Source organism: Plectropomus leopardus, chromosome 15 (assembly GCF_008729295.1).
Source record: "Plectropomus leopardus isolate mb chromosome 15, YSFRI_Pleo_2.0, whole genome shotgun sequence".
Taxonomy (NCBI): Eukaryota; Metazoa; Chordata; class Actinopteri; order Perciformes; family Serranidae; genus Plectropomus; species Plectropomus leopardus.
Window position 1 is genome coordinate 14,554,293 of NC_056477.1, and position 26,748 is coordinate 14,581,040.

The following is a 26,748-nucleotide window of genomic DNA, read 5'->3' on the forward strand; positions in this document are numbered from 1 at the left end:
AAGCCCCTACTTAAGTACTGAATTTAAGGATCAGCTAACCTCCACCAACTTCTCATTTTTACTGATCGTCTTATATTAAATTCCTTGATTCTGAAATGTCTGCTTGCTTTCTGGAAAATTTGACTGTGTAAAGACGTGACTGTTCAATATGAACAGCTCTCGAAGATTTGATCCCAAACAAGTTTAGTGTAAAAAAAAAAAAAAAAAACAGTAAGAAACTGAGGGCAGTTATTGCATCACCGAGATACTGTAGTGAGGAGAGGACAGAGGGTAACAAACATTCAACTTACTGAACTTTTAAGACTCTTTTCCTTCTCTGTGATCTTCATCCAGTAACTTTGGCTTTGATCTGTTTAATAAATCTAACAATGATTAATGAAATGTTGAGCTACGTGCAGGGAGATTAAGTAAATTATCTCCACCATTACCCTGAGTGGAATATTAATCAAGAACATAACCTGAAAATGTTGCTCCTTTTTGGGAGTTCAGCACATGGTTGAGTCACAGAAAAAGTGGGTGAGCAATGTTTTCTCGCGGGGGTTGAATCATGCATGGACAGCAAAAACACAGAGCTCCAATGAGCAGCGAGCTGAAGATGGGGTTAGGGGAACAATGACACATCGTGTATCATCTTACATGTCCCAACGCTGCTCTGACTAAAGCCCTAGACAGCAGAATGATTGAGTAACAACTTACCATAAAACCCCTCCCAACCAATTTCACATGTAATATGTTGTGTGCGTGTGTGTGTGTGTGTGTGTGCAGGCTTCACATTTGTCCCTCAGCACACATTGACTCAACATACTATATTACAACTATAACCCCTCTGGATCTCTTTAAATAAGATAGATATGATGGCCTGGGCATCATGTTCACTGCATTTATCATTGTTATATTCAGATGAAATCATCCTTACGTTTTTCCCCAAAAGCATTGGAAGAGCAACGGAGCATTTCACATAACCACTGCATTTTCCATTATACAGTATATGAAGTCAGATCTTTTTCATTTTGTTGCTGAGCAGAATCTTTTTCACACATTTCACACTTTTTCATGCAACATGTTGAATAACCCAAGATAAGTGTCATCAATTCAGCATCTGACTAAGTTTCTAACCTTCTGTTCTTGAGTTATAATGTTAAGTAATGGCCGTAAAAGTGTTTTTGCAGAACTTTATGATGTTACAGTAAAGTAGACCTTTGACCTTTTGGCTTTTGGATATACCATTTTCTTACATCTTTTTATCCCATTAGACATTTGTGTGAATTTTTCACATAATCAGCAACTGAGTTAAAAAAAAAACATTTTAAAAAACACCTAATTAGTTCATTCTTGAGTCCAAGTGGATGCTTGTGCCAAATTTGATAAAATTCACTCTAGGTGTTCTTGAGATATTAGGTTCACAGGAATTAAACAGACACAAGGTCACAGTGACCTTGACCTCTGACCACAAAATTATAATCATTTCATCCTTGCATCCAAGAGGACATTTGTGCCAAATCTGAAGCAATTCCCTAATGGCATGAGATACCATGTTCACTAGAATGAGACAGTTGCAAGATCATAATTACCTTGACCTTCGACCTCAAAAATCTAATCTTAAATCCAAGTGGACATTTGCACCAAATTTGAAGAAATTCGCCCAAGGTATTCTTGAAATATCTCATTCATGAGAATGAAATGGACAGACACCCCAAACACATGTTGCTTCTGGCCACGGCTATCACCAGCATGGAGGCATTGAAAAACAGAGAGAAAGAAACAGAACAACTTAGCCCCATTTATCTATCATATTTTATTCAACAATATAGCTCTTCAGAGTACAATCAATATAAGATACATATGACAAAATATATTTTAAATAGAAGAGAAAAACATTAAGGCATTTCAGTGAAGGAAGGTCCTGACAGCATGAATGATAAGATGAATGTTACATTTTTTTGTGTGTTTATACCTCTAAGGCACTATGGCATGATTGCTGCTGAAACCACATAAAAGATGGATAACTTTCTCCCCTTATAGAGTGGTGACAACATTTTTAATGTGGTTTCAGTGCTGTGTGTCTACAGTATACAGTGTTTTAGCAATAAGCCAGAGCAGACACGTGGAGTCACGAAAGGCAAAGCAGGTAGTGAAAGATTTCTGTCAAAAAAGTGTGGTGGCATTGTATTAACACTTTAATAATCCCCTGTGTCGTACATGAACCAGCTAAGGGCAAAGCACTGTAATTATGTTTATCACGCAAGCCAGCCTGGTGCCAGTGTGACTTCTTGACTGGGACCAACATTAGAAAGCCCAGCTGTTCCCTCGGAGAATCGCCGTGGCACCAGTGAGCCGTCGACTGGCCGAGGTGTGTTAGCAAAGCTGTCATTTCCTGTGCGTGTTCTCGAGTTAGAAAAAAAAATCTCTGTTATTGCTTCTGTGACCGAGGGCTGCGAGGATGGCATCACAGAAACGCATAAACAGCTCAACCACATCCACCGAATCTGGGGGCAGAGAACAAGCTCCTTCTCACTCTTTCCCTTTCTCTAATGTTTCACACTTTCACTTGCTTGCATGCATAAACAAAGCCAGGCGCGCGCACACACACACACACACACACACACACACACTCTCACTCAAACATACACACACACACACACACACACACACACACAGATTTGTTACCTTGGTATGTACATGACTTAACTCCTGTGAGGAAAGTCTTCGAGCATCAAGCCTGTTGTCATGCAAAGTTTAGCACTCTCTCAACTAACAGGCAAATTCCCTCCCTTTACACTTCTGAACTGTTCTGGACTTTTCTGGAAATTATTACTCATGAGTAAAACTATACAGAAACTTGCACAAACAGCGTGGCGCAGCAGCACTAACCCCTACAGCATTTATCAACAAAAGCTGTGATTTACAAGCTTGGTCAATTATTTTTGTATCAAAGCTGCTCATATTGGATTATTTTTTTAGTGTACATCTATATATAGAAAATAGGATTGTTCTCTCGTTCTTACACTGATGCACACACAGGTTAGTGTAAGCAGATCTGGTCTGAAACAAAGTGATAGATCCTCACAGTTAGGATGTGTGTCCACTAGGCCTCTTTTCCTGAGTGCCACTGCTCTGTGTCCAATTGTTTTCTAATATGGAAGCAGCAAACAAATACTACAAGTGGAAATGCTTTTTTTTGTCTTTCTTAAGTCCACCTCAGGCACTTACAGTCAAAACATATCAAAACTATTTTATTGTTAAGGGCTGTTGTTAAAACTTGATTTCTCTGGACACTTAAACCCCTCACTCCAATGTTTCCCAGCACCTCGAGAGAAAAAGATGCCCAGTGGTCACGTTACAGTGTCTGTCATGAGAAAGCCTATTGGAACTGTTGTGCTGCTGTGTGAATCTGGGACAGCCTATGTTATAAGTTGTATTGTATGAAAATGTACAGTATGTTAACGCTGATACAGGCATCTGCTGTGTTACACTGCTAATGTTTGCTGAACCAGACATATGTGGGACTGCTGGGAGTTGCGGTGCTCAGAAGGCATATGGCCCAACTATGATGGTGAGCCGCAGCAGTGAGCTGGAGCGATAGTTCATGGTCAGATGGTGAGTGACCATCTCCAGGTCCACAACGTACTCCCTGGGGCCTGTCAGAGGCTTGGTTAGCACCAGCATGGCGCTCACATTGCTGGAACGCTGCAGGAAAATATGATCGTATGAGCATGTAAATACAGATTTTAATACAGTTGGAACACTGGCGTGATACTAACGTCCCGCCAGCTTCAGTTGTACTTTGTGTTTACTTCCTGTTAGCAAATGTTGGTAGGCAAACAAGATGAGATAGTGAAAATGATAAACATTATATCTGCTTGACATCATGTTAGCATTTAGCTCAAATGTGAAACTCATAGACTGTGTAACAAAAATGGATGACATGACAGTTCAATGGATGTACAAAGAGAGCCAGATAAATCACTGGAGCTAAGCCCATTATTTCCCACAAAAGTTGTTCACTGGTGCATGAAGCCAAAAGAAAACAATTTCTGCAGTATTTAATTACCCGCATCTTCCACATTGTGAGGCCCGTAGAGCACTGAGGACCTTTTTTCAAATTTGCAATAACAAAGGCACAGGGATGACATACAGACGGGGGGTAGGGGTGGGTACAGGTTAATTACATAGGTAAAATCAAAGTAGGGAGATTAACTGTAGTTATGCATGGTCAAGATTTGAAAGAATATTGTAGGGAAGATTAAAAATGTCTTAATCATGTGGCCCTTTAAGAGTTCGGGGGTTGTGGCAGACTGAATGGGTCAAATCCTCATAGTAAAATGAATCATTTCCCTGGGGTTTTCCAATGTAACTCTATGAAGTCTTCATGTTAGCGGATGGGACATGGGCCAAACTACTAACATCGGATTATTTGTCCAAAAAATGTTATTTTGTCATTTTAGGTCATTTTTATCATATTTGATGCTCTGAAAAGGGAATTTGATGTCATGCTTGCAATTGGTCAGATAGCGGAAACTCAATAACTGCAGAGATTAATAGTGCGCAGACTCCAAATGATGTCAACAGCGCAAGTTAACAGTAGCCTTATCCAGAATAGTTTTGCTTCTTTTTTGTACAGTTGGAGGAAGTGGAGAGATTTCGTCCATCTTTATAAACAGTCACTGGTGCAGCCTCACAAAGCCACTAGCACGACTGTAGATTTTAAGTCTCACGGTTTGAAATAAGCATATAGCGACTGTGTTAAAGGCACCATATGCTGGTAAAATATCAAGTTGGGTAATTGTACGAAGTAGAGTTAGGATGATTATAGTGTGAAAATGTGAGTAAAACTGAAGATTTTGACAGCATCCTTGTATCACCCTCCAAGAACACAACAAAGAGAACAACAAATTCCTATTGACTTACCCGCAGAAAAAATTCTCCTCCCTCATTCCCAGCTTTGATCCTGAAGGTGTTGTGTGTGTTGGCGTACATGTTGGTGGCCTGAATCTGGAAGATGTCCGCTGGCACAGTCCGGTCCGCCTGGATGCTCATGTATTTGTAGACAATTGACGGCGGTAGACCCTGGCACTCAGCCTGGGACCGGCAGACACAGCGACTGTAAGCAAACACAACAATTAAAATAATCTGAGAAACTGGATTCACTGATAATAATGACACGAAATTACTGGATGATGTTTACTGACTTTTCAGAGGTTTTGGCGTAAGGCGCCTCGCAGGGGTTTCTGGGATAGCAGCGGAAGCCTCCGTAATAGTTCCAGCACATTTCATCGTCTTGGCAGTTATGGGTCCCTGTCTCACACTCATTTATATCTTGTGATTGGCAGAGCGACAGAGAGAAAGAGAGAGAGAGAGGGAGAGTATTGAGCAGTCAAAAATAGCTGGATGACAACTCTAGGATCCCCCTCTTCCAAAACACACACACAAACTCTACACGCTTCATGAAACAGAGCTGTGAAAACACAAAGTTCAGGACGTGCACAGTTTGGGAACAGTGTTTCAGGGCTGCAGCTGCGTCTCCAGCAGCTGTGGAGGTGAAAAGAAACACAAGAGGGAAGCCTGCAGATCTGTAGTCGAGGGAAGCCCCCGATGCAACCTCACACAGGCCCTACTGCAGCCCTTCCCCTGCAGCACCATGAAAATAACCCCATCAAACATGCCCCAGACCACAGGGGCTATTTCTGGCACAGCAACCTGGATTCATCACCGTACGGTCCCTCTGACACAACCAGCCGGATTCATGGCTCCCCCTATAAAGCCTGCACCTGACTGAGGGGGAGAGGAAAAAATAACAGCTCACCCTTTGAGCGAGCGCCGGAGCTTCAAATAAATCCACTTCAAGAAACCAACATCATGCATATAAATTCACAGAGGTGGCTTTGCGGGGCAACACAAAGTTGGTGTGTTTGTGTTGCCTAACCTCTGCATTCTTTCCGTGACAGTACTGGGTGAGAGTGGCTTTCATTCCCGCTTGAGAGGTAGAATAGTGGATGATAGCACGAATGATCGAGTTCCTCTTAACAGATATCTTCAAAGAGTTGAGGAAGAAACGGAAGGGGGGGGGGGGGTTGTGTGAAAACAAAGAGGAGGATAAGATAGATAAATAAACAGACTAAGAAGGGATAAAAAAAAATGATTTGAGGAAATAGGGGAAAAAAGACTGCAGTACCTTGACACAACCTGTTTCCCTGGAGCTGATATCCATCTGGACACTCACAGGAGTAACTTCCTGGGCTGTTAATACACTGGAACTGACACATGTAGCTGGAGAAACTGCATTCATCAATGTCTGTGCAGAAAATAGGCACACACAAACAGAGATAATAAGAAAAAGGTGATGCACGTTGGAAACTGCATCTGTATTTGTGTCTGTATTTCTACCGATCAGCCACATTAAAACCACCATGTACAAATTAAAGTGAATATTATCTCATTACGATGAAACATTCTGCAGGGAAAGCTTAGGTCCTGACAGAAGCATGACCTAGAGCTCATGGCATCGACCTGGCCTCTAAATTCCCCAAATCCAAATCTAATCAAAAATCTGTGGGATGTGAGGATGCCCCACCTCACAACTGACAGGAATTAAAGGATCCGCGGCCAATGCCCTGGCACAAGACACCAGAGGACACCCCTAGAGGTCATGTGTCCATGCCTTGACCAGGATTCCTACAGCTTAAGGTAAACTAAATTGAAGACTTTTTCCACACATTTCCATGTTGTACCGTGGAGGGTGGGGAGTGAACTTGGTCTGCAACAGTGTTTGGGTGGATGGTGCGTGTCAGAAATGCCAGGAGCCAAAGTTTGTAAGTTTGTAACGTGATGATCAATGTTACTCACTTAACCTGTCAGTGGTTTTAATGTTGTGGCTGATCGTTGTATATCTGTGTGTGTTTGAGTTCCTGTGTGTGTCCACCTTGGCAAGAGACTGTGTCTTGTGCCAGTTCGTAGCCCTGTTCACACTGGCAGAGGAAGGAGCCAATCAGGTTGTAGCAGTGTTGCTGACAGGGATTCTCAACATCACATTCGTTCACATCTGGAACAAAGGCAGATGTTGTACATGCATGAATATAATGCAGATAATTCTGGTTCATTACAAACTGGAATTTCTAATTGTAGTATTGGCCATCAATCTGTTATTCATAGCACTGTACTCACAAGAGTAACTCAGATCTCAGCATTAACTGTTGTGAGTAATGTTATAGCAAATAGCAATAATGGGTAACACTATTATAAACCTGAAATTATGCTTAAGGAATGAACTAGACACACAAAAACACTTTTCCACCTTGCTGGGAGCCAGTCATGGGTTTTGATTGATTTTAAACCTTGTTTCAGAGATAAATGGCTCTCTATCACAACACAAAAACATTTTCAACTTTATCTGACTTTCGCAGGAGGTTTTCTGTGTGGGTTCAGGTTGCATGATCCATCTCATGATAGCTCTGAGCTTTCAGGCATAAAACACAACACCTCGTGCACCATTTGTTTTTATAAAGCAGCTCCTGACCTTAAAATATCTACATCCTGAGAAAACTGAGGAATGAGAGTAAACACAGTGTGGGTTAACACTCGTGTTTGGTGAGCGCACACTGAGCTGACATACTTTGCTCTTGATAGTACATCTACTTTGATTTAATAGATTTATTGATGCATTTTTATTACTTGCACTTGTTCCTTTCTTTACCCTTTGTTATCATGTGTACATTTAATGTTGTTATGCTCTGCTGTGTGGTTTTCCTCAACTTGTAAATGCACACTAAAGCAGTAATTCTGCTTATTATAATTAACTCACAACAAGTCACAACAGATGCCCAAATCTTTTAAGAGTGAGCCTGGCAACACCAATACAAAATGTCTGATGAGCACGGGAGGATTATGGGACCGTGGGCCACTGGAAACAGATATACCGAGGGGCCCCAGCATCTCTCATACACAGGAGCAGGAACACAGACTTTATGGTGGCGTTGCATCTCTAGGTGTCTCTGTGGTGTTTTTTTGTCCTCTTGTGGTCCTTTTGTGTCTAATTAAGGTAAATATGTGTCATTTCAGGGTAATTTTATGTATTATTTGGACTTTTGTAGTCATTTTGTGTCTCTTTGTGGTTATTTTGTGTCTTTCTCTGCTTGTTTAGCTAATTTCTGTAGTTATGTTGTGTTTTCTTGCACTTCCTGCATCTTGCATCTTTTTGTGGACTGTTTGTGTCTGCTTGTCGTCATTTTGTGTTTTGTTGTATTTGTTTGTGTCTTATTGAGGTAATTTTTTGTCTTATTGAGATTATTTTTTGTCTGGTTGAGATAATTTTGCATATTTCTTTGGTTGTTTTGTGTTGCTTTTTAGTCTAGCACTTTGAATTGCCCTATTGTATGAAATGTGATGTACAAATAAAGCTTCCTTACCTATAGTCATTTTGTGTCTGTGGTTGTTTTGTGTGTCTTTGTGGGTAGTTTGCCATTTTTTGTATTGATTTTGTGTCTCTTGCAGTAACTTTGCATCTCTTTGTGGGCTGTTTTGTCTACTTGTGGTCATTTCATGTCTTTTGTAGTAATTTGGGTCTTATTTGTGTCACACTGGGGTAATTTGGGGTCTTGCTGAGGCAATTTTGTTTCTTGTAGGTAATTTTGTGTATTTCTTTGGCCCTTTTGTGTCACTTTGTAGTCATTTTGTGTCTCCCTGTGGCTGTTTTATGTCTCTTTGTAGTTTGTTGGCCCATTTTTACAGTTGTTTGTGGCTCTTTGTAGTTCCTTTGCATCTCTTTGTGGTCTTTTTGTGTCTCTTTATGGTTGTTTTAAGTCTCTCTCTGGTCAGAAACTGTTTTATTTGACATTGACATTTTGAAAGTCAAGGCTGGGGGAGGCCCCCTTGACTTGAGCTGCCTCTGATTAACAATGCATTAAAGCGTAATACTTTTATAATTTGATGTCATACACACTGACACATAGCTTATAGAGTACATGTGGCTTGTCAGCAACTTACCAACACAGCTGTGGTTGTTGCTGGCCAACTTGTGACCTGCGTTGCACTCACAGTAGTATGAGCCCGGTGTGTTAACACACCTGTGCATGCAATAGTGGGTCAGGGCACACTCGTCTCTGTCTGCAGAAACACACACACATACAGGAGAGCTGTGAAAGTGCATTGCAAAATGCAAAATCAGTTAAGAGGAGTGTGTTTTGCATCGACTCACCTACACAGTGGTCTCCGTTCTTCTGGTAGCCTGGGGGACACTGGCAGGTGTAGGAGCCTCTGGTGTTGTAGCACGTCTGTTCAGGACCACAAGTGTGTCTACCTGTCGCACACTCATCTATGTCTGCAGTAAACACACAAGCACAGACACTGAGAGGAAGCTGCACAAAGTTAATGCCTACTGTACGCAGGAACACGTGGCAGACAAAGCAAAGCAACATGTCTGGACTACATGTACTCTGTGATCTGTGATGTGTGAACTGCTTTCCACAGACAGTAAAAATCTGTGATCACTAACACCATCACATCACACACATATCGGCATAAACACACATGTTCACACAGAGAGTCGACGATTAAATAAAGAAAGCTTTTATTCAGCAGCTCCGGGTGAAGGGGAAAACACAGATCATATCTTCTGCTACCAGGACAGCTCATTGAAGGGGGAGGTTTGTGTGCTTGTGTGTGTAAGTGAAAGAGAGAGAGCTCAACTGATAAGTCATGTGCTTTTTACCATAATGCCTCCTCGCAATGTTCATCCATCAACCCAAAAGCACACAGATCCACTTTCTATCCCTTGCCCCATCATTAACAAGTTATATAACACGGAGTTTGATGTTGGTAAAAGAAGCTTAAAAATATAAAGCTGCTGCCAAAAAGATGCTACTTTTCCAAATCAAGTCAGCCTGTTTTTACAGCAGTGAAAAATATCTGTACTGCATCACTGGTTGTCTTAATGATAGACATGATTTCAAAGTGCAAACTCAACAGCTGCAGACTTAAATTTTAAAGTAGTAGTGTGTAAGATTTAGGGAGATTTCGTGGCGTCAAGCGGTGAGAAAAAGCAGATTTCAACCAGCTGAGACTTCTGTTGGTGAGATTTCCTTTGGTGTTAATTGTTCTGAAGGTTTTTACCAGGAGCTAAATTATCAGCAGAGGTCTCTTTCTATGTAAAACGAACAGACCCAGTGATTAAAACCAGTAAAAACATAAAGTAGTGTCATGAATAAAAATAAAGATACGATAAAATAAAATAAAATCAGTATTTCTATCTAGACTCAGTGCTTGGTTTGTCTATTCTGGGCTACTCAGAAACATGGCAGTGCAACATGGTGAATTCCACAGACAAGGATCTCCTCCATATGTTGATGGAAGCTTAAGGCAAAAAAAACTATAATGGTTCTTATTTTCAGGTTATAACATACTTATTATATTCAATTACTGCCAATATTTCCCCATAAATACTACACACTGGACTTTTAAAATATCTGGTCTGTTTCCTTTGGAGAGGAAGAGGCCTCTGCAGATAATTTGGCTCCCAGTTCAAAACCTCCTGAACAATGAGCGCTGAAGGAACTTTAACTGAGTGAAGTTTCAGCTGGTTGCAATCTGCAATCATCGCCGACAGGTGCCACTGAAACCCCCCTAAATATTATTCACTGTTCCTTTAAGTTTTCAGCAGAAATGTGAATTTTCCAGCTTGGAATAAAACACATGACATAGCAGTGGAAAGATTCTCCTTTTTATCTTGATCCTACAAACACATTCTCAATTTTGGTTTGTTTGGATTCAGAGCCTTTTTTAAAATGGATTTTCTCACTTTAACTCCCCTCGTCCCCTGCTTTTTTTCTGAACTTCATCTTCCATCTCTCCCGCCCCACAGACACACACTACAAATAGGCCCATACTGTATACTCTCATCCCTGTGGGCCCACCAGCAGTCCTCTTGGGTGGTCTGACACAACCCATCATATGCAGACAGCCAGTGGGCATCAGTGTAACAGCGTGACAGACAGTTATCCTCAATACCACATGCACACACAGGAACGGAGGGGGGGTCACTATTACTGCATTGTAATCTGACACGTGCAGCCTAACAATGGTCAGAAGAACTTGACTGGAAAGTGACTGGAAAACCTATAGTTTAAGTCTGAGCTGAAGTCTTGACAGACATAATTATTATCCATCCTGCAAGGTTTAGATGCACCTGAGACAAGGACATGCATACTCGTGAAGCATGGAGCAAACATGTAGCCTAAAACTGATAAATCAAGCCTTTAACCCTTCAAAACCTGGATCGACATCACTTTTTTGTGCTGTGTTCAGACACCTTTTAAACCTGATGGATTTGATTTCTTTAGAAAACATGGGGGAAAAAGGTGACAAGAAAATTACCAGAAATCTTACTTTTTAAAAAATTATACTATACATACATTACATTATACATTATACTAATATCTTGCAAATTTTTGAGCTGCCTCTTAAGTTTAAAAGGAATCAAGCCAATTCCCTCAGGTTTCAAAGGGTTTAAATGAGTGCAGGAAAGACCAACTTGCAAGTGTACAGATATCTTCAACTGTTAGGATTTTTTTGAGATGAGGTCTAAGTTGGAAAGGATCTCACCCCTCCCTGAGTGCCTTAAATGTCTGCAAGTCCCACAGCCTCCATCATCCAGTGAGACCAACGCCGGTGAGAAATTGGCTTAATTTGCTGCAGAAGATCCCATGAAACAAAAAGGTGCACAGAAGGTAGGTTGTCTTCGCTCCTTAAAGGAAGAAAAGGGAAGAGGGCTAAATTGTGCAAAACTCTATGGGGGCACGGTGATAAGATGTACTCAGTACATTAGGCACAAAAGCAGGGCTTATCTAAAAGGTGCACCTGAGAGACAACAGGTGCGAACTGCATTCAGAGAGGAATGCACAGTCAAGGCTTGTTGCTCACTGACCCGCTTAGTAAAGGACAAAGATAAAAGCAGTGTTGTTTGGGAAAATCCAACGCTCTGATGTGTCTTGAAAGGCATCTGGGAAAGTGTATCTGCAACCTGCACCAAGTGTCAATTAGAAACCGAACTGACCCAGCTGTAACAGCCCAAATGCTTCATCACATGGCTTATAAAAGCCATGGTGTATACACAGTCTCTGTCACTGCTGGGTGGTAGACCTGCAGCATCGAGATTCAGCTCCTAAGGTCAAGAGATCGACTCAGTCTGGATGTGGATGATAGATTTCCTTATGTGGTATGTATGGCCTCTGATACCCAAGTGCATCCTCACTCAGCCGTATTTGTTTTCGCATGATTTGTAGAGTCAGGTTGTATTGATCTGGGTGATAGTCTAACCTCATTCCTTCAGTTAATGATACAGTGTACTTAGGTTAACCCTTTGAAACCTCAGCAAACTGGCTTGAGGTCTTTCAAAAACATAATTTTGCAAAAATTTGCAAAAAAATAGTAAAAAGTTACAGGAAAATTACCTGAAATGTTTTCCCCAAAAAACCTAAACAAACAAGAAAAAGCGAATAGCTGAGGTTGGAATCAACCCAAGGCTGCTGTGGCAAGGACACTGCCTCTGTGCATGGTGCGCCTGCTCTACCAGTTGAGCTACTGGGTGCCCCGTTTGTCTAGCTTTGTAAAAATAATTTTTTAAAACTATTAATGTTTTGAAATTTGCGGAACATTTCTTACCAAGTTGCTCAATGCCTTTTTCCCCATGATTTTGCTCAGGGCTCAAGGGGTTAAATACTCGTGAAAGGCATCTGAAAGCAGCCCAAGAAAAGTGATGTCACTCCTGGTTTCGAAGGTTTAATATTACCAAGCAGAGCATGGACATTTTTATTCTAAACACAGTGAGGCGAAGCAACTTTAAAAACAACACCTAGAGGCAATAGAAAACAATTCAGAAGCAACAGTACTGTAGCAGCTACCCTACAAGCTAGCAAGATAAAGCACAAGTTAACCCTTTAAAGAATAACGGGGTGATGTGATTGTTAGAGAAACAAACAGTTAAATAATGTACTGTACCAATGAAAAATCTGAGTGAATGTCAACAAAAAGTTGAAGCAGGGATCGAGCCCCTGTGAATCACAACCACGCCCACTTACTGGAGGTATTTGGTGATTCATCGAGACTGGAAATGCCCTGCCTTCTGGCAATAGATTCAGACAACACAAGTCTGAGACTCCTAATTCCTGATAAAATAAAGTCCTGTGTGTTGATTCTGTCGCGATGCCAAAAACCAATTAACAAAACCGTGGTGCAATTGTGATGATGTTTTAGTGACAGAAACTGAAATTTGGCAACTTTGCACTGGTACAGACTTTAGAGTCTACAGCCACGTTAGCTGGTCTGACTGTGCTTCAGGCATTCAAACCAATATGACAAATGACATAGAGGCCAAACTGTGTAACTACAACATCCATCACGTGATGCCTTGGAGCCCAAAAAGACATTTTCTCACAGACTTACTATGGGAAAGATACATCTGACATTTTTGAGTGTCACAACCCCTGCAAAATGATTTCACTATCACTTTTTTTACTTGATTTATTTGGCCGGATAACATTTTGAAAGTCTAGAAGAGCCACACAACTGAATCATTGAAGTTAGTGGAGAGTCAAACTGGAAGTAGTGGAAGTCTCTAGTGCACTTGCTCAATGGGTCAAATGATACAAGAAGATCCAGGTAATTTTACATGTGGGAAGTCAATTTTTTTTGGCTTAATGTGCCACTGAGCAATGTTTACGGGATAAACTGATAAGAAAGGCTGGGTCTGTTGTTGGATCAAAGCTGGCCGCACTGGAGGAGATGGCGGAAGGAAGAATGCTGGTAAAACTGGTGACGATTCTTGTTAATGTCTCCCACGCACTACACACCATGTTGAGCAGGCTGTAAAGTTCCTTAAACCGCAGACTAATCCAACCCCGGTGTTCAAAGGAACGACACAGGAGATCATTCCCGCCTGGTGCTTTCAGGCTCTAAAACTCATCTGCCTCTGCGATCCATTGACACAGAGCTCTCAATTATACACTGTGTTGTAATATCTTAATTATTGCCATTGTATTTTAATGTTTTGTTGTATTTTAGTGTATTGGGCTGCTACGACGACTTAATTTTCCCTTCAAGAATGAATGAAATAAACCATCCATCCATCCAATAATTTCAGCATGGTAGTATGTAGCAAAAGTAGGCTTCTGTTTGTAATGTTTACCAGTTTATTTTAGAGCATTTGCTTCACACAAGTCAACACAAGTTTATGGGAATGTCATTGTTTTCGCAGGTATATTGGTTATAAACAAGAGCAAAATGTAACAAAATGTAAACAGACGGTGGCAATAAAACAGTTAATACTACGATCAGCCTCTTGAGTCAAGATTTCACAGGAAACAAGAGGCATTTCTGACAGACCAGCATTGCTGTTCCAAGAGCTATGCAACCAGTGTGGCCTAGCAACAGTAGTCAAAAAGGTTTCTTAATAGGTAATGTTATCTTTGTTCAATCTTTAGTTTGTTTTCATTTCCTTGCTGCTGTGACTGGTTGAAAAGTGAGCAATCCATTGGTGTAAGCAATTATGTTCTTGGACAGGATTCGTGCCAGATCAGATAAGCAGCAAAGTTTGACCAACATGTGACTTTGTTCAGATGAAATTCAGGACAAATCAGAGCCAGAGCTGGTCCACATATGGTTTCAAGACTTGGGCTGAGAATCAGCAGCTGTGGCAGAATTTGCTGTATTTTTGGACCATTGTTGCTGCAATGACATCAGGTGAATTATCTGGCAACAGTAGCTACCTGGGAGACTACAGGAAGTGTCAAGCAAAGTGTCGGTGGTGTGGGGAGAAATCTGCAGCTTGATCATGTTCCAACACTCTCCTACATTAAGTGTAGGACCCAACTGTTAGTTTGAAATAACTGCACATGGCTAACTGTAAATTGTTTAAATGTGAACAATGCAGCAATGCTTCCTAAGGAGGACTGTGTACGGAAAACTCTCGGAGTCATCCTCATTCCCTTTAAGAAAGCTCGGAGAGCTCTAAATAAAAGCACATGTGCTGAACGCAGTCCAAAAGTTCATTCACGGGAATATCTTGTGGTAACTGCTACTTTGTCACTAAACCTTTAAGACGCTGCCAATACAAAGTTCCACAGAAGTTTGCGTGTGACGTGCGTACAAGTGTGTGTGTGTGTGTGTGTGTGTGTGTGTGTAGGTGGAGTGGGAGGGCATCCCACACTGGCTGGCTCTCAGGTCCCATAAAGACTCCACAACTTACCACATGCAGTTCAGTCCATAGAGTTTACGCAGAAAAACAGATTTTACCATCAAATGTGATGATGTGTTGCGTGTGGGGAGAAGTGACTCTGTTTTCTGAGGTCAGATTTTTATTTTCTTGAAAATTTATTTAAAACAGCTTACAAGTTTCCTCTAAAGAGTGAGCCTGAACATCACAGGGAAAGATAAGGCTGTCCAGCAGCAGAGTAGAAGATGTGGAAGGAAAGAATGAGGAGAAAGGGTGGGGGCTTTTTTTTTTTTTTTTTTTTTTTAAACAAAAAAGGGCTTTTTAAGATTTGAAGTTAGATTTACGGCCGTGTGTGCATATGTGATGTCAGAGTTTAAAACTCCTTGCTTTTCAGGGAGATTAATTCTAAATGCCTTGTGGGAGTTGGGGGAGTAACGGGAATGGCGGCAGCTCAAAGAATGTGAGTGTGTGTGTAATGAACGAGTGGGTGTGTGTGCATCAGAGGTCCTGTTTGAGGTGCTCGAACATTAAATGGCCTTTTACAGAACAGGGTGATCCACTATAAAGAGTGTTTGCCCATGTGTTAGTGCGTGCAATACGGGTAAGAAAAAAGCAGCATATGTGTCCAAAACGGGGACTAAAAATCTTTTGGCCACAATTCAGAACAATGTGTTATTTGCTCCAGATTTAAACTGACATGATAGGGCTTGTTGTAATTATCACTTGAGAGCATTTAGTCTTGTTTTCACTGAACCGCTGCAATGGAAAGCAGGAGCTGTTCCAAAGAACAGTTGGAGCCATCCTGCTGTTGGACAGCGTCTCTGTTTCCCTCTGATTATTGGATAATTCAATCTTTGGGAAAGCAGGGGGCAAGATGTGCGATGTTAATAGCCCATAAAATTTCACAATGTCAAATTTATTAGCATGTCATACACCAGCCCCTGAGCGTTTGGTTTTGCTTAACCTCAAACACCTTAATATCACCCCTCCTGGCAAACACTGCACTGCATGTTGTTTCATTTGTATATAATTCCCTCTGCAATGCAGTGTGAAATGCAGCTATCACTGGCTTGAACACGACCTCAGGACAAATGGGAGTGGTGGTGTTTCCCTTTCAAAGCAAGTCCAAACACAAAGCAGATAAGAAATCAAAGAATTCAAGACACTCTTAACTGTATATTCCGTGTATTCCCGTCCGTATTAGGGCATGAAATATTTCCATGCTCTTGCTATTCGCACCACTCCCAAGATTCCCCCTCTCATCGCTCTCATTGTTCAGGAGGAACAGGAGTTTTTTAGTCATGCTGACACTTACTAACTGATTTGTGAGTTTGTTCCACACTCTTCTAAAGGTCGGGCAGAGTCTTGACATTCTTGAAAATCCGTCCAGTGTGCCAGCTACATTCCCGGCTGATAATAATAATCCTTCCTGTTACCCTGAAAATGTCTGGAAAAAAAGAAGTGCTGAGCAACTCTCCTGCTATTCACTCTGCCCACCTGACGTGCCTGTAGTCACACTGTAGCCATGTACAACCTGCAAAAGCAAATCTGTATCGTGCAAGGAACCTGAAATCATGGTCAAAATAAAAGTGTGATAATATAAAATCAAAGGAGAAATAGTGTGAGAAACACGCACCCTGCGATTGCATGCGAGTGTCACCCAGCTGAGCGCAAAAGTGATTTATAGCAGCCCTGTGTCCCTTTCCATCATGAGGTAAACGGAAAGAGCAACACATGTAAGCACATCAGAGGAGGAAGCAGCTGGCCGTTTGGACAGCCACCGGCCTCAGGGAGAATAATAACAACAACATTAAGCACTTACACCGAGGAGGCACGGCAAAGCTGCTTCCCCCTTTGCTCCTCTCTGCCATCGTTGATGTGATGGCAGTGAGGAGCCAGCAGAAAAAACACAAGCAATAACAGCGTACTGCAACAACGCACAGGCCAGAGGAGGGACTGCCTGCACGATGGTCGGATTCATGGAGTCTGAAAGATACTCCAGTCTTCTCTGGCAGCATTACGAAGCTGATGAAATACTGTCACCATGTTATAACTGTAGAAGTAGCATGCAACATTCAGAGCATATCTATGATTCAGAGTCTGAGACGGTATTGGATCCACATGGCTCTCAACATGGAGGTAGTTGAGCTGGCAGCTTGCAGGTAACAGTGATAACAGCAAAGTATTAATAATGTCAACACTTCTGACAGAGCTAACAGCATTAACATCTGGGGGAACCAAAGGGTGGGCGTTAAGCTTCTGTGACCGTTTCACCACCATGAATAGGGATGACATTATCAGCGGTAATAACCACCGTATGAGCACAATGCCGAGCAGAGCAGTGGCAATTAACCCTTTTAATACCTGAGCAACTTGGCTTGATTTCTTTCAAAAAATGGGAGCGCGATGAGCAGTTTTGAAAGAAATGGCAGAAAAATTTGCAAGAAATTATGAGAAAATTACCTGGAAATAATCAACAAGAAAAAATAAAATAAAAAAGAAAATAACCTCAGGAAAAGTGCTCAAAAAATAATAATTTTTTTCTGTAACATAATTTTGAAAATATATAAATAAGAACATTTTTAATATAATTTTCTGGACATTTCCTCCACTTTTTTAAAATCATCAAACAATGATATGATATGATATGAAATTATATGATATGATGGTAATCCCTCTCAACTCATTTTTGGCAGTATAAGGGACATTTCTTCTCAAGCTGTTAATTTAATTTTTTCCCCCGAGTTTTTGTAAAAAATCAAATCAGTTTTCTCATTCCATTCCATTTTCAGAGGTTTAAGTGAAGAATCAAGGTGTCAGTGGATTAACTAGCAAGTCAGAGGCACACACAGGGACTCACCTGCACAAACATCAATGTATCCTCATACAGCTGTTTGTATGATATCTAACAAATTAGTGCGTCATGAGTGACATTACATACTTGACGTAAAGCTACGCAGATTAGGTTTAGGAAAAGAAACATGGTGACAACGCACCGTAAAATAAGTTCACTTGGTTTCTCACAGTCCCGAAGACAAGCCTCCTGGAGGAAAGTCCTGTGTTTGTTTGTTTGTCCCATCCACAACCCCAACCTGCCTCCCTATGTGGACTTTCGATTTTTATTCTACTTCCTTCTTTACTCACGTCAGTGCATTGGTCACTTAATTGCAGCCTTCCCAATAACACAAGTTATATACAAATTAGTGGCTTATGATTATGTGAGTGACATAAAAATTGTGGTACATTAGCCTACTTTTTGTACAAATGGTGCATGAGAACAGCCTGACTAAAATGCACGTGCGGCCAGAACGTCTTCAGAATGCACAGAGAAGCTCAGACTACAACACACACACACACACACACACACACACACACACACACACACACACACACACACACACACACACACACACACAAAGAACGTAACTTTCTCTGCTCAGGACACCATTACTCCACTATATCTTTACATAGCAAATAGATGTTTGCTGCTACAGTATTGCTCTCAATATTGTATACAGCTATTTTAACCCTAAGTAATGACCAAAAAGAAATGGCTGCAAATGTACCAGGAAATTAGTAAAATGTCATAATAAGCCACAAAGAAAAAATGGAAAAAAAAAGAAGAAAATTACTGTAAGAAAGTGCTAAAAATAAAATTAAATATTTTCTGTAGCATCTTAATTTAGTATTTTAAATATATAATTAAAATATTTATGAATATAGGTCTTAAGACATTTGTCCCTATTTTTTATTTATTTCTTTTTTTGATGAAATCTAACAATCTCACTGAAGCCATTTTTTAAAGTCAATTTATTGTCACCTTTTACTGTTTTTTTGTTTGCATTTTGCAGGGTATTTCCTGTCATGTTACTCATTGCCTTTTCCCTGTGTTTTCCAAAGAAATCAAACCAATTCTTTCAGGTTTTTACACGCTTGTGAAAGGACTGATTTCTGAAAAAACTGATTTCTATCTAGGTTCCAGGGGGCAAATGTCATTCTCTGAGACTGATTTTAAGATCCTTCACGTAATGTGTTAGATTTTTTTTTTTAGGAAGTTATTGCCAAAGTTATTTGAATCATATCTTCAATCTTGATTTTTTGGTTTCTAAAATAAAGAGCTTAAAAACTGTTTGTTGCCACAGAGACAGTGATGTCAAAATACATCCAGTAATTAAAGGAGCATTAAAGAATTGGAGACCTCTTTATCAGCAGCTGAAGAGTTGCAACATCGACAGGTGTTCTGGCAAATGGAAAGTGAGTTTTGAACGCCAGAAACCTCAGAGATGTTGATTCGCTGGTATTGACTTTAGAACATGACAATTACTGGATGTTTGAGGCTGATACTGACACCAGTAAGTACTTTAAACATCTTGTAATGGTGATTTAACAGCTGACATTCCTTTTTCTATATTTAACATAAACACAAGTATTGAGTCATAAACTGTTAAGATACTAACATTGTCATCCCTAAAGAAGGCTCGAAGATGCAGTGCTAGTACAGCTGAAACTGGAGTGAGACAGGTTCAGTGAGCTGGACAGTAAAATCAAAGGGCACTAGGACAGTTGCATAGTGATGTACTGATGCAGGACAGTGCAAATCATCAGTCTACGGACAGGTGGAAGACAAGAGCTTAGCTGGTAATAGGAGGGTTCAACAGGCACAAAGGTGGTGTCTTTTTGTTTGAGTAACCCTAAACAAAGTTGGTCCTCATGTGTTTGATCCCACTTCCTCCACAAAATCGTTGTAGAATGTTTTAATTTAACATCCTGTATATCCTGTATCACCTAGTGTTCAAGTCTTCCTTCTCTAACAACATTTTCCAAATCGTGTCGCTTATCTCTGATGGATATTTGCAAAAGCAAACACCAACAGGATAACATCTGAACGGAATTTCCTGTGAAACTATAATCACTCTCTGTGCATCCTAACATCTTTTTACATTGTCTGTGAATGAGCAAAGACCGGAGCTTGTTTCTTCAAGTGCAAATGTCAGGATGAGATGACTACAAGCAGAGCTGCAAAGTATAAACCGTAGAGGTCAAATGGTGCAGCAGCAGCGTCATGTTATGCTCTCTCTCTGCTTGTTCTGCTCTCTGCATTCCTGCTCGCTCGCAGATCGATCCGATGCTTATCTGTCAAAGGTGGTGAGTAATTCCTACCATCACAAAAGATGGGAGCAAACGGAAAAAACAACCACCGCTGACATTCCAGAGATATTCCTCCCAAGTGCATTGCATCTGTGTGGAAAAATGTTATTGCATGCGCTCGGCCTTGTTCGGAAAAGTACACAAGTTCTCTGTCACACAGGGATTAACGGCCTTAATAGAACATATTTAGGAAAGATTTCCAGCCACTGCAGGTGAGGAGCGTCCAGACGAAGCTGAAATCAGTCAGGCATGTAGGTGGTAATGTGGCCTGCATGACCTCAGGAAACCAGACAGGTAAACAGGAGTGGCATGTGCTTTCATGTCCTATATACTGCAGCACATAAGTATCTAATTTAGACATGAAAAATAAATATATAAACTCAAGGCTTGTGAGCAGAATATCAGAAAATGTAAAGCATGTTTGGCCAGTAATTCATGCCTGAAGCCACTGAAAGCACATCTACAAGTAAATTAGTATGAGTACTCATTGTAAATGAGGATCATAAAATCTCTGCTTCCCACTTTTCATCAGATTTAACAACTGATTTGACTACTTTTGATGGACAACCTTCATTTCTCAGAGGAAGTGATCTCACCTCTGCTGAAACTAAGAGTTAATATGCATACACAAGACTACAGCAGGCCATTTGTAGGCATCTCCCGGCAGTAAACAGAGTAAGTATGTGTATGTTTGGAGGGTGGGGGAGGTCATGGAAATGTGAGGCATCATTAAGCTGTCACACACATACAGTGAGGGTTCATAGTGTCTCTGTGTGGCCGGGACTGGAGTACGTCGCCAACTTCCTGTATGTGTCACTGGAACAACACACACTTAAGTTCGAGTTCACACTCAAGGCAAAAGGGCTCTCTTGCCAATGTGCAATATGGAAAAGAATATTAAAGGAGCAGTGTGCAGGATTCAGTGGCATAGTGGTGAGGACTGCAGATCGCAAACAGCTGAGATTTAGCCAATGTGAACTCCTGGTTAGAATTCCTTCAGTTTTCAGGTGGTTTTAACCAGGAGCCAAATTAGCCGCAGAGGTCCGTTTCTTGCCAAAACAACAGACAGGGTTTTCTACACATTCATTTATCTGCGGCAGGCCACTACAATAACAACAAGAGTGTTCAGTGGGAGCACTATTGGAATAAATTACTGTTTGGTTTTACATTGCACCACAAATGCCAGGCACAGTGAAAGTGAAGATTAGCTGTTAATGTGCTTTCTCTAAAAGTCTGCATTCACCACCTCTGCAGCAGCTGCTCCTCTCATCCATTGCTGTAATTGATTAGCTCTGACCAGATCAACAGAACAATTATCCACCTTTTGACTCCAACTCTAAAAAGTGCTGCTGAGGGAAAAAAAGACCTCAGCTGGCGCTGTGTTCACAGATGAAAATAAATGTCTGAACTTAGAAAGGGGAAACAGAATGATAAAAAAATTGACACAAACATGTAAAAATGAAAAAAAGTTAAAAAATGAGAAGTTTGCTGACCACAGTAAAAATGCTGAATGAAGCAGTTTCATATTAAAAATCTAAGTTTTTCTGATGCTGCTCATTGTAGGGCTGACTGACGCAAAAAAAGGGAATGGCCCTATCTAAAGTCAGTGTTTGAGTTATCTATGTAGGGCCCCGCTCCCTATTTAGATATAAATGTCTCTTTCTAATGTAACAAAACATGAATTTTCTGCTTTTCACTTGATCATACACTAAAGAAAACATACTTATTATATTATATTCCATTTCTGCCCATATATCCCCCTAAATCCTACACACTGGACCTGCAAAACCACATTTAAAAGGAAAAACATCAGGGCAAAGTGTATTATATAATTTGTGGTTTGTTTCACTTTAAATCAGCATAAAGAATTATGATAGAATAGAAGCTATATTGTTTTAGAAACTGTTTTTTGTTGTGCTTTGGAAAATTGGCTTCCTTTTTTTCCAGGGCATTTAGCTGATCTCTCCTCTATTCGCCACACACTCAGCAGTAAGTCACCAAAACAACTCGGCAGCAGCAGCAGTGGCACAACCCATGACGTTGGTACAACCTGGCTTGGTCAGAGCTCTGGCACTTTTGTGGTTTTTTAGTCAGTGTCAGCCTTTCATCTTCCCCTTTGCCCTACCTGACTCGGCACTCTAGGTTTCCTCCGCAGAGTGGTGAGTTAGCAGCGAAGGAGCCTGATGCAAGCGCTATTTGATACATTGAGGTTTCCCCCCAATGAAAGTTAATGGGAATTCCTTCGCTAGCAAGATACGTAGCTGTGCGAAACAGCCACTGTGGAACACACACACAAAAAAGAAAAGACAATTCTGTGTCCAAGAACAATTGGCTCATTGTAGCGAGTTAAAGGTAATGACAGAGAAACCAGAGACTGATGTAAACAAAGATTATATCACTCCACCAGCAGAAATATACGCCCATGACACGGCACGAGACGCCTTCCAGTTAAAACTCCAGTCATTTCAAAGCAATAGCTGTGACAGTAACAGCCTATCTTTGTTTAGCCCATGCACTGAAACGGCACGCCAGCGAATGAATAAGTATTTTACCCATGCCAGCTCGCTTATGTGGTTACTTTAGCTGATATGCTGCCATGTTTTACACTCTAATAAAACCTAATTGGGTTCCAATTCAGAGAAACACATAAAGCACCTCACACATATCTTTGCCCCAGGTGTAAAATCAAATCTGTTACTTTCACTGGAGCTCTGTGACCGCAGGCCTCACCACACAGCCACTCACCACAGGCCTCTGCCTATTGGCAAGCCCCTAACCACTGAACACATGTAATTTACAGTAATGCACTTTGCCTTACATTACATTTATACAGCTCACTCTACATGTTCACTATCACCTTCCTGATCTCTCACAGACCAGGAGAGACGTGAAAGCTATAAGAAGTCATATCAGAGATTCTCTCTCTCAGGTGCAGCTGTGAACATCTGGCACAGAAAATATGAAAAAAATGAATATTTAAACCACTCCCCATTCGTAAAGATCAAAGAGTCTTGCCCAAACACAGGATCACACCCACACAATCTTGCGCAGCAACCAAAATCTCAGGCTGGTCACAGCCCAGGGAATATCTCCTGTAAGAGGCTGTGAGTGAGCGCAGAGCTTGCCATATTATTATAAAATCTCTTTGATTTACCCTCTAAGCGGGGGACCTCAACACCCGAAACAAGAACAATTTCTTACATTTTAAGGCAAAGCTGAACTCAGGCCAAAAACATCATGCTGCGAGCGACCGAAGAGTTTAGAAAGCATGACATCACGATGAGAAAGAAAAAAAGAAAGAAGCTTGCAACACATCTGGCAGCTATATGCATGGTTTAGCTGTTGATGACTGTCAGGCAGATGGATGAATGGTTCACCTTTGGAGTGCTGCTTTAGAGACTCTGAAGTCATTAGCAAGCAATTATCAAATACCTACGTAGCCCTGCTAGAGACACATTCAGACACATTCTTCCAAGCAGCAGCATCTGGCTAAGTGCAACAAAAGCATACTACTGATTTTCAGGAAACAAAAAAACTTCTCCATAGCAGCATACTGCAGTAAAAAGTGGTCAGTACAGTAAGTTTTTTATCTGTACCCACATTTTTAAGGTGCAATCTGTCTCACAAAAGCCAACTTTTTTATTGAGAGAGTGTGTCAGCCATCCGTTTTGCACTTCTAGGTCATATTTTGTGGTTACACCTCCTCCTCTCCTGCTGACAGAGTCCAATTTCTCTCCTGAGGAGCTTGTCAACACCACTCGCCGAGATAAGAAGATCCGTCGCCATGTGTTGGTTCAAAGCCGTAAAAAATGAAAGGCTAGTTTTTCAACTTACTTTGAAGGCACTCTGTCTCGTTTTATAGCTGAACAGAAAGAGGGGAGAGAGAGGAGGAGTGCCTGCATGGGCAGCTGATCTTACCTCTGCAGAGGTTCTGCTCATCTGCAGTGTACCCGGGTGCACAGCGGATGGTTCGAGTGGGCTGAGAGCCCCCCTGGTTGCCTGAAGTCCGTGGATTTGATGGTGCAACCGGGACAGCAGGGACAGGGTCTGGCAGTGGCACCTGCTCACCCTCCTTGCTGATGTAGATGACGGCGCTCTTGGGGAGGCAGAGGTACCCACCAAAGTGGTTGATACACTGCATCCCTCCTTTGCAGGCATCATCTAGCAAGGCACACTCATCAATATCTGACACAGGGAGAGAAAGAGCATTTAATGTAGCATTTTCTGTACTCTAATTATTTTAAATTGGTTAAAAAGACCAACTTGTATGGACAATGGATATATAATTAAACTAATTAGCATGAAAATCTGTACATCTGTAATGATGAACTCTTAAAAGCAATTTGTCATTTCTCACCTCTGCACTGCTCTCTAACTCTGTCATACTCATACCCTTCTGTGCACTGTGAAAGACAGATATTGATTTCCATGATACATATTTTAATGTGCTTTTATAACATCATCAGATAAATAAAAACATCCATGAATTCTCCATCAGCAAACAAAAGTACACAGCATCTCAAACATGCCAAAATGTTAATCCCACACAGACAAAAGCTGGCAGAGATGTCTCACTTACTGTGTAGAGGACAGGCTCCTCAGCCTCCTGAGAGAGGACATGTGTGAAAACCGCACAAAGACACACGCAGATACCCAGCATGTCGACCAAACGTCGGAGCAGCACTGTAACGAGACGCAGGAGCAGAGGAACCAAATGGATAGAGCGTGCAAGATCATTTTTCGCTTGACAAGCCTACAAGTTTAATACCAGTTATTACATCATTGATGGCATTGCTTAACGAGTCCCAACTTCTCCCGCTGCTGGCGTGATGTTTATGTTGGCACCGCTCCAGCTAAATCTGCGACTTCGACTAAGTGAAGTGGTTTTTTTTTTCGGCTGTTTTTCTCCAAAAGGATTAGTGCGTAATACGCGTAAAGATCGTGCGTAAACATGCCCTCCTGTGTCAGTCAGTGTCAGGGAAAATGAACGAGTTAATCAGCCATGCATGTTGATTAAAATTCCGCATTTGCTCAAAACATGTCCAACTTAACAAGCTGCCCGGTCAGATGTTACTCTGCAGCCTTGGTTCAAGATACTGACACTTGTTACTGGACAATTCCCGGAAACAAACGATCAGAAACAAGTGCTACTGCCGATTCTTACTTGTTTCAACATTCACACTGTCGTTGTTATCTGATCTGAGAGCTGTGCTGCATGCAGCAGCTTTTTCGTCCAGTGGCGCCGTGGAGACGTACCTGCAATTACCTGCGGATCTCCTGGTGTGCTGAGGAAAACGTCCCCGGTTTATATGTTTTGCTGCAGATCCGAGTGTGCGCGCGGAGCAGGCTGGCCGTAAGTTATTCTGCAGACGGTGCAGTGGATGTTAGATGGTTGTCGGAGACTCAGCAGCACTTGTGATGAACATGCGGCTCGTATAGTATGACATGCTGGGGGCGGTGTACCGGGCAGGTTGAGCTCCGGGTTTCTCTCTCACCGGAGCAGTAAAGGATCAGCAGGCTGCAGTGGCTCCCTCTATAGACTGATAACAAGTCATAAAAAAAGGCAGTGTAATCATCATCGGCTATCAATGGAAAAAAACTAAACTCATAAACAAGCCATTATTACGCCTTACTCGTTATTTTTCTGCACAGAAAAACACTCCCATCAGTCCTAAACAAATTGCTTTGACTTTGACTTTTGCAGTAAACTGAAGCTATAATTTATTGCTATAATGTAACACATTATACACAATAAAATCTCACAAATTGATTTTACAGAAAAAAAAAGGAAACCAGCTGCCATGAAAAATATAAGTTAATATAACAATCTATATTTGTACTTTATATCTAATTGTTAAGTTGTAACAATACAGGTGTAACAGGTGTAATTAAATCAATCTTTCTAAGTGTTAGCAACATAAGTAAACCAAGTATACTTTGCTATATCTGTATAATGCCGATGCACACAAGACAGTCATATCTGTATTTTCTTAAACATGGTAAGAAAACAGAACTCGCAAATCCCCTAACTTCATCTTTGGCAAAAGCCTCTTTGTCATGAACAAGTGCATTCAGACAAACTTGGTTTACTTAGGTTGCTAACACTGAACAAGTTGTCATTTTTAAGTTGTAACAACTTCACAATACTACAGCTTAACACTTAAAATGTGTGGATATAAAGTAAACATGTGTTAAATGGGATTTTTGGGGTCCTCTGCTGGGTCCTCTGGTCCGCTTTGGTGAATTTGTATACACCAGTTTGTGCCTTTTCTTTTTTATTTCACTTTATTATTATAAATAATTCAGAAATTTGTTTTGCGTCCCAACGTCAACCTCACTTAAATACAAAAACACAAATCCGTGTATGGCATCATTATGTTTAATTTTGTTAAAATAAACTT

General features: G+C 41.1%; 1 protein-coding gene across 2 annotated transcripts; it reads right to left on the reverse strand.

Annotated features, from left to right (window-relative positions):
• Positions 1–1,776: 1,776 nt before the first annotated feature.
• Positions 1,777–25,866, reverse strand: efemp1 (EGF containing fibulin extracellular matrix protein 1). 2 transcript variants are annotated; one of them, XM_042502689.1, is made up of 11 exons: positions 25,614–25,866; positions 24,927–25,030; positions 24,705–24,750; positions 24,266–24,532; positions 9,191–9,313; positions 8,980–9,099; positions 6,920–7,039; positions 6,173–6,292; positions 5,190–5,316; positions 4,909–5,101; positions 1,777–3,687 (listed from the first exon to the last, which is right to left on the reverse strand). In XM_042502689.1, exons 2-11 carry the CDS (start codon positions 25,005–25,007, stop codon positions 3,526–3,528), a joined length of 1,359 nt encoding a protein of 452 aa, XP_042358623.1. In that variant the 5' UTR covers positions 25,008–25,030; positions 25,614–25,866; the 3' UTR covers positions 1,777–3,525. The 2 variants fall into 2 exon arrangements, with proteins under 2 accessions (XP_042358623.1, XP_042358622.1); XM_042502688.1 differs by having other exon boundaries at positions 25,604–25,866.
• Between the last annotated feature and the right edge of the window lie 882 nt (positions 25,867–26,748).

What these genes read in the sequence shown, in the direction of transcription:
- efemp1 (XM_042502689.1), bottom strand. Translation starts at nt 25,007, where the DNA reads ATGCTGGGTATCTGCGTGTGTCTTTGTGCGGTTTTCACACATGTCCTC. An exon ending in AGTTAGAGAGCAGTGCAGAG is followed by an intron (nt 24,533 to 24,704) that starts GTGAGAAATGAC and finishes TCCCTGTGTCAG; the next exon opens with ATATTGATGAGTGTGCCTTG. An exon ending in TGAGCAGAACCTCTGCAGAG is followed by an intron (nt 9,314 to 24,265) that starts GTAAGATCAGCT and finishes TGTTTACTGCAG; the next exon opens with ACATAGATGAGTGTGCGACA.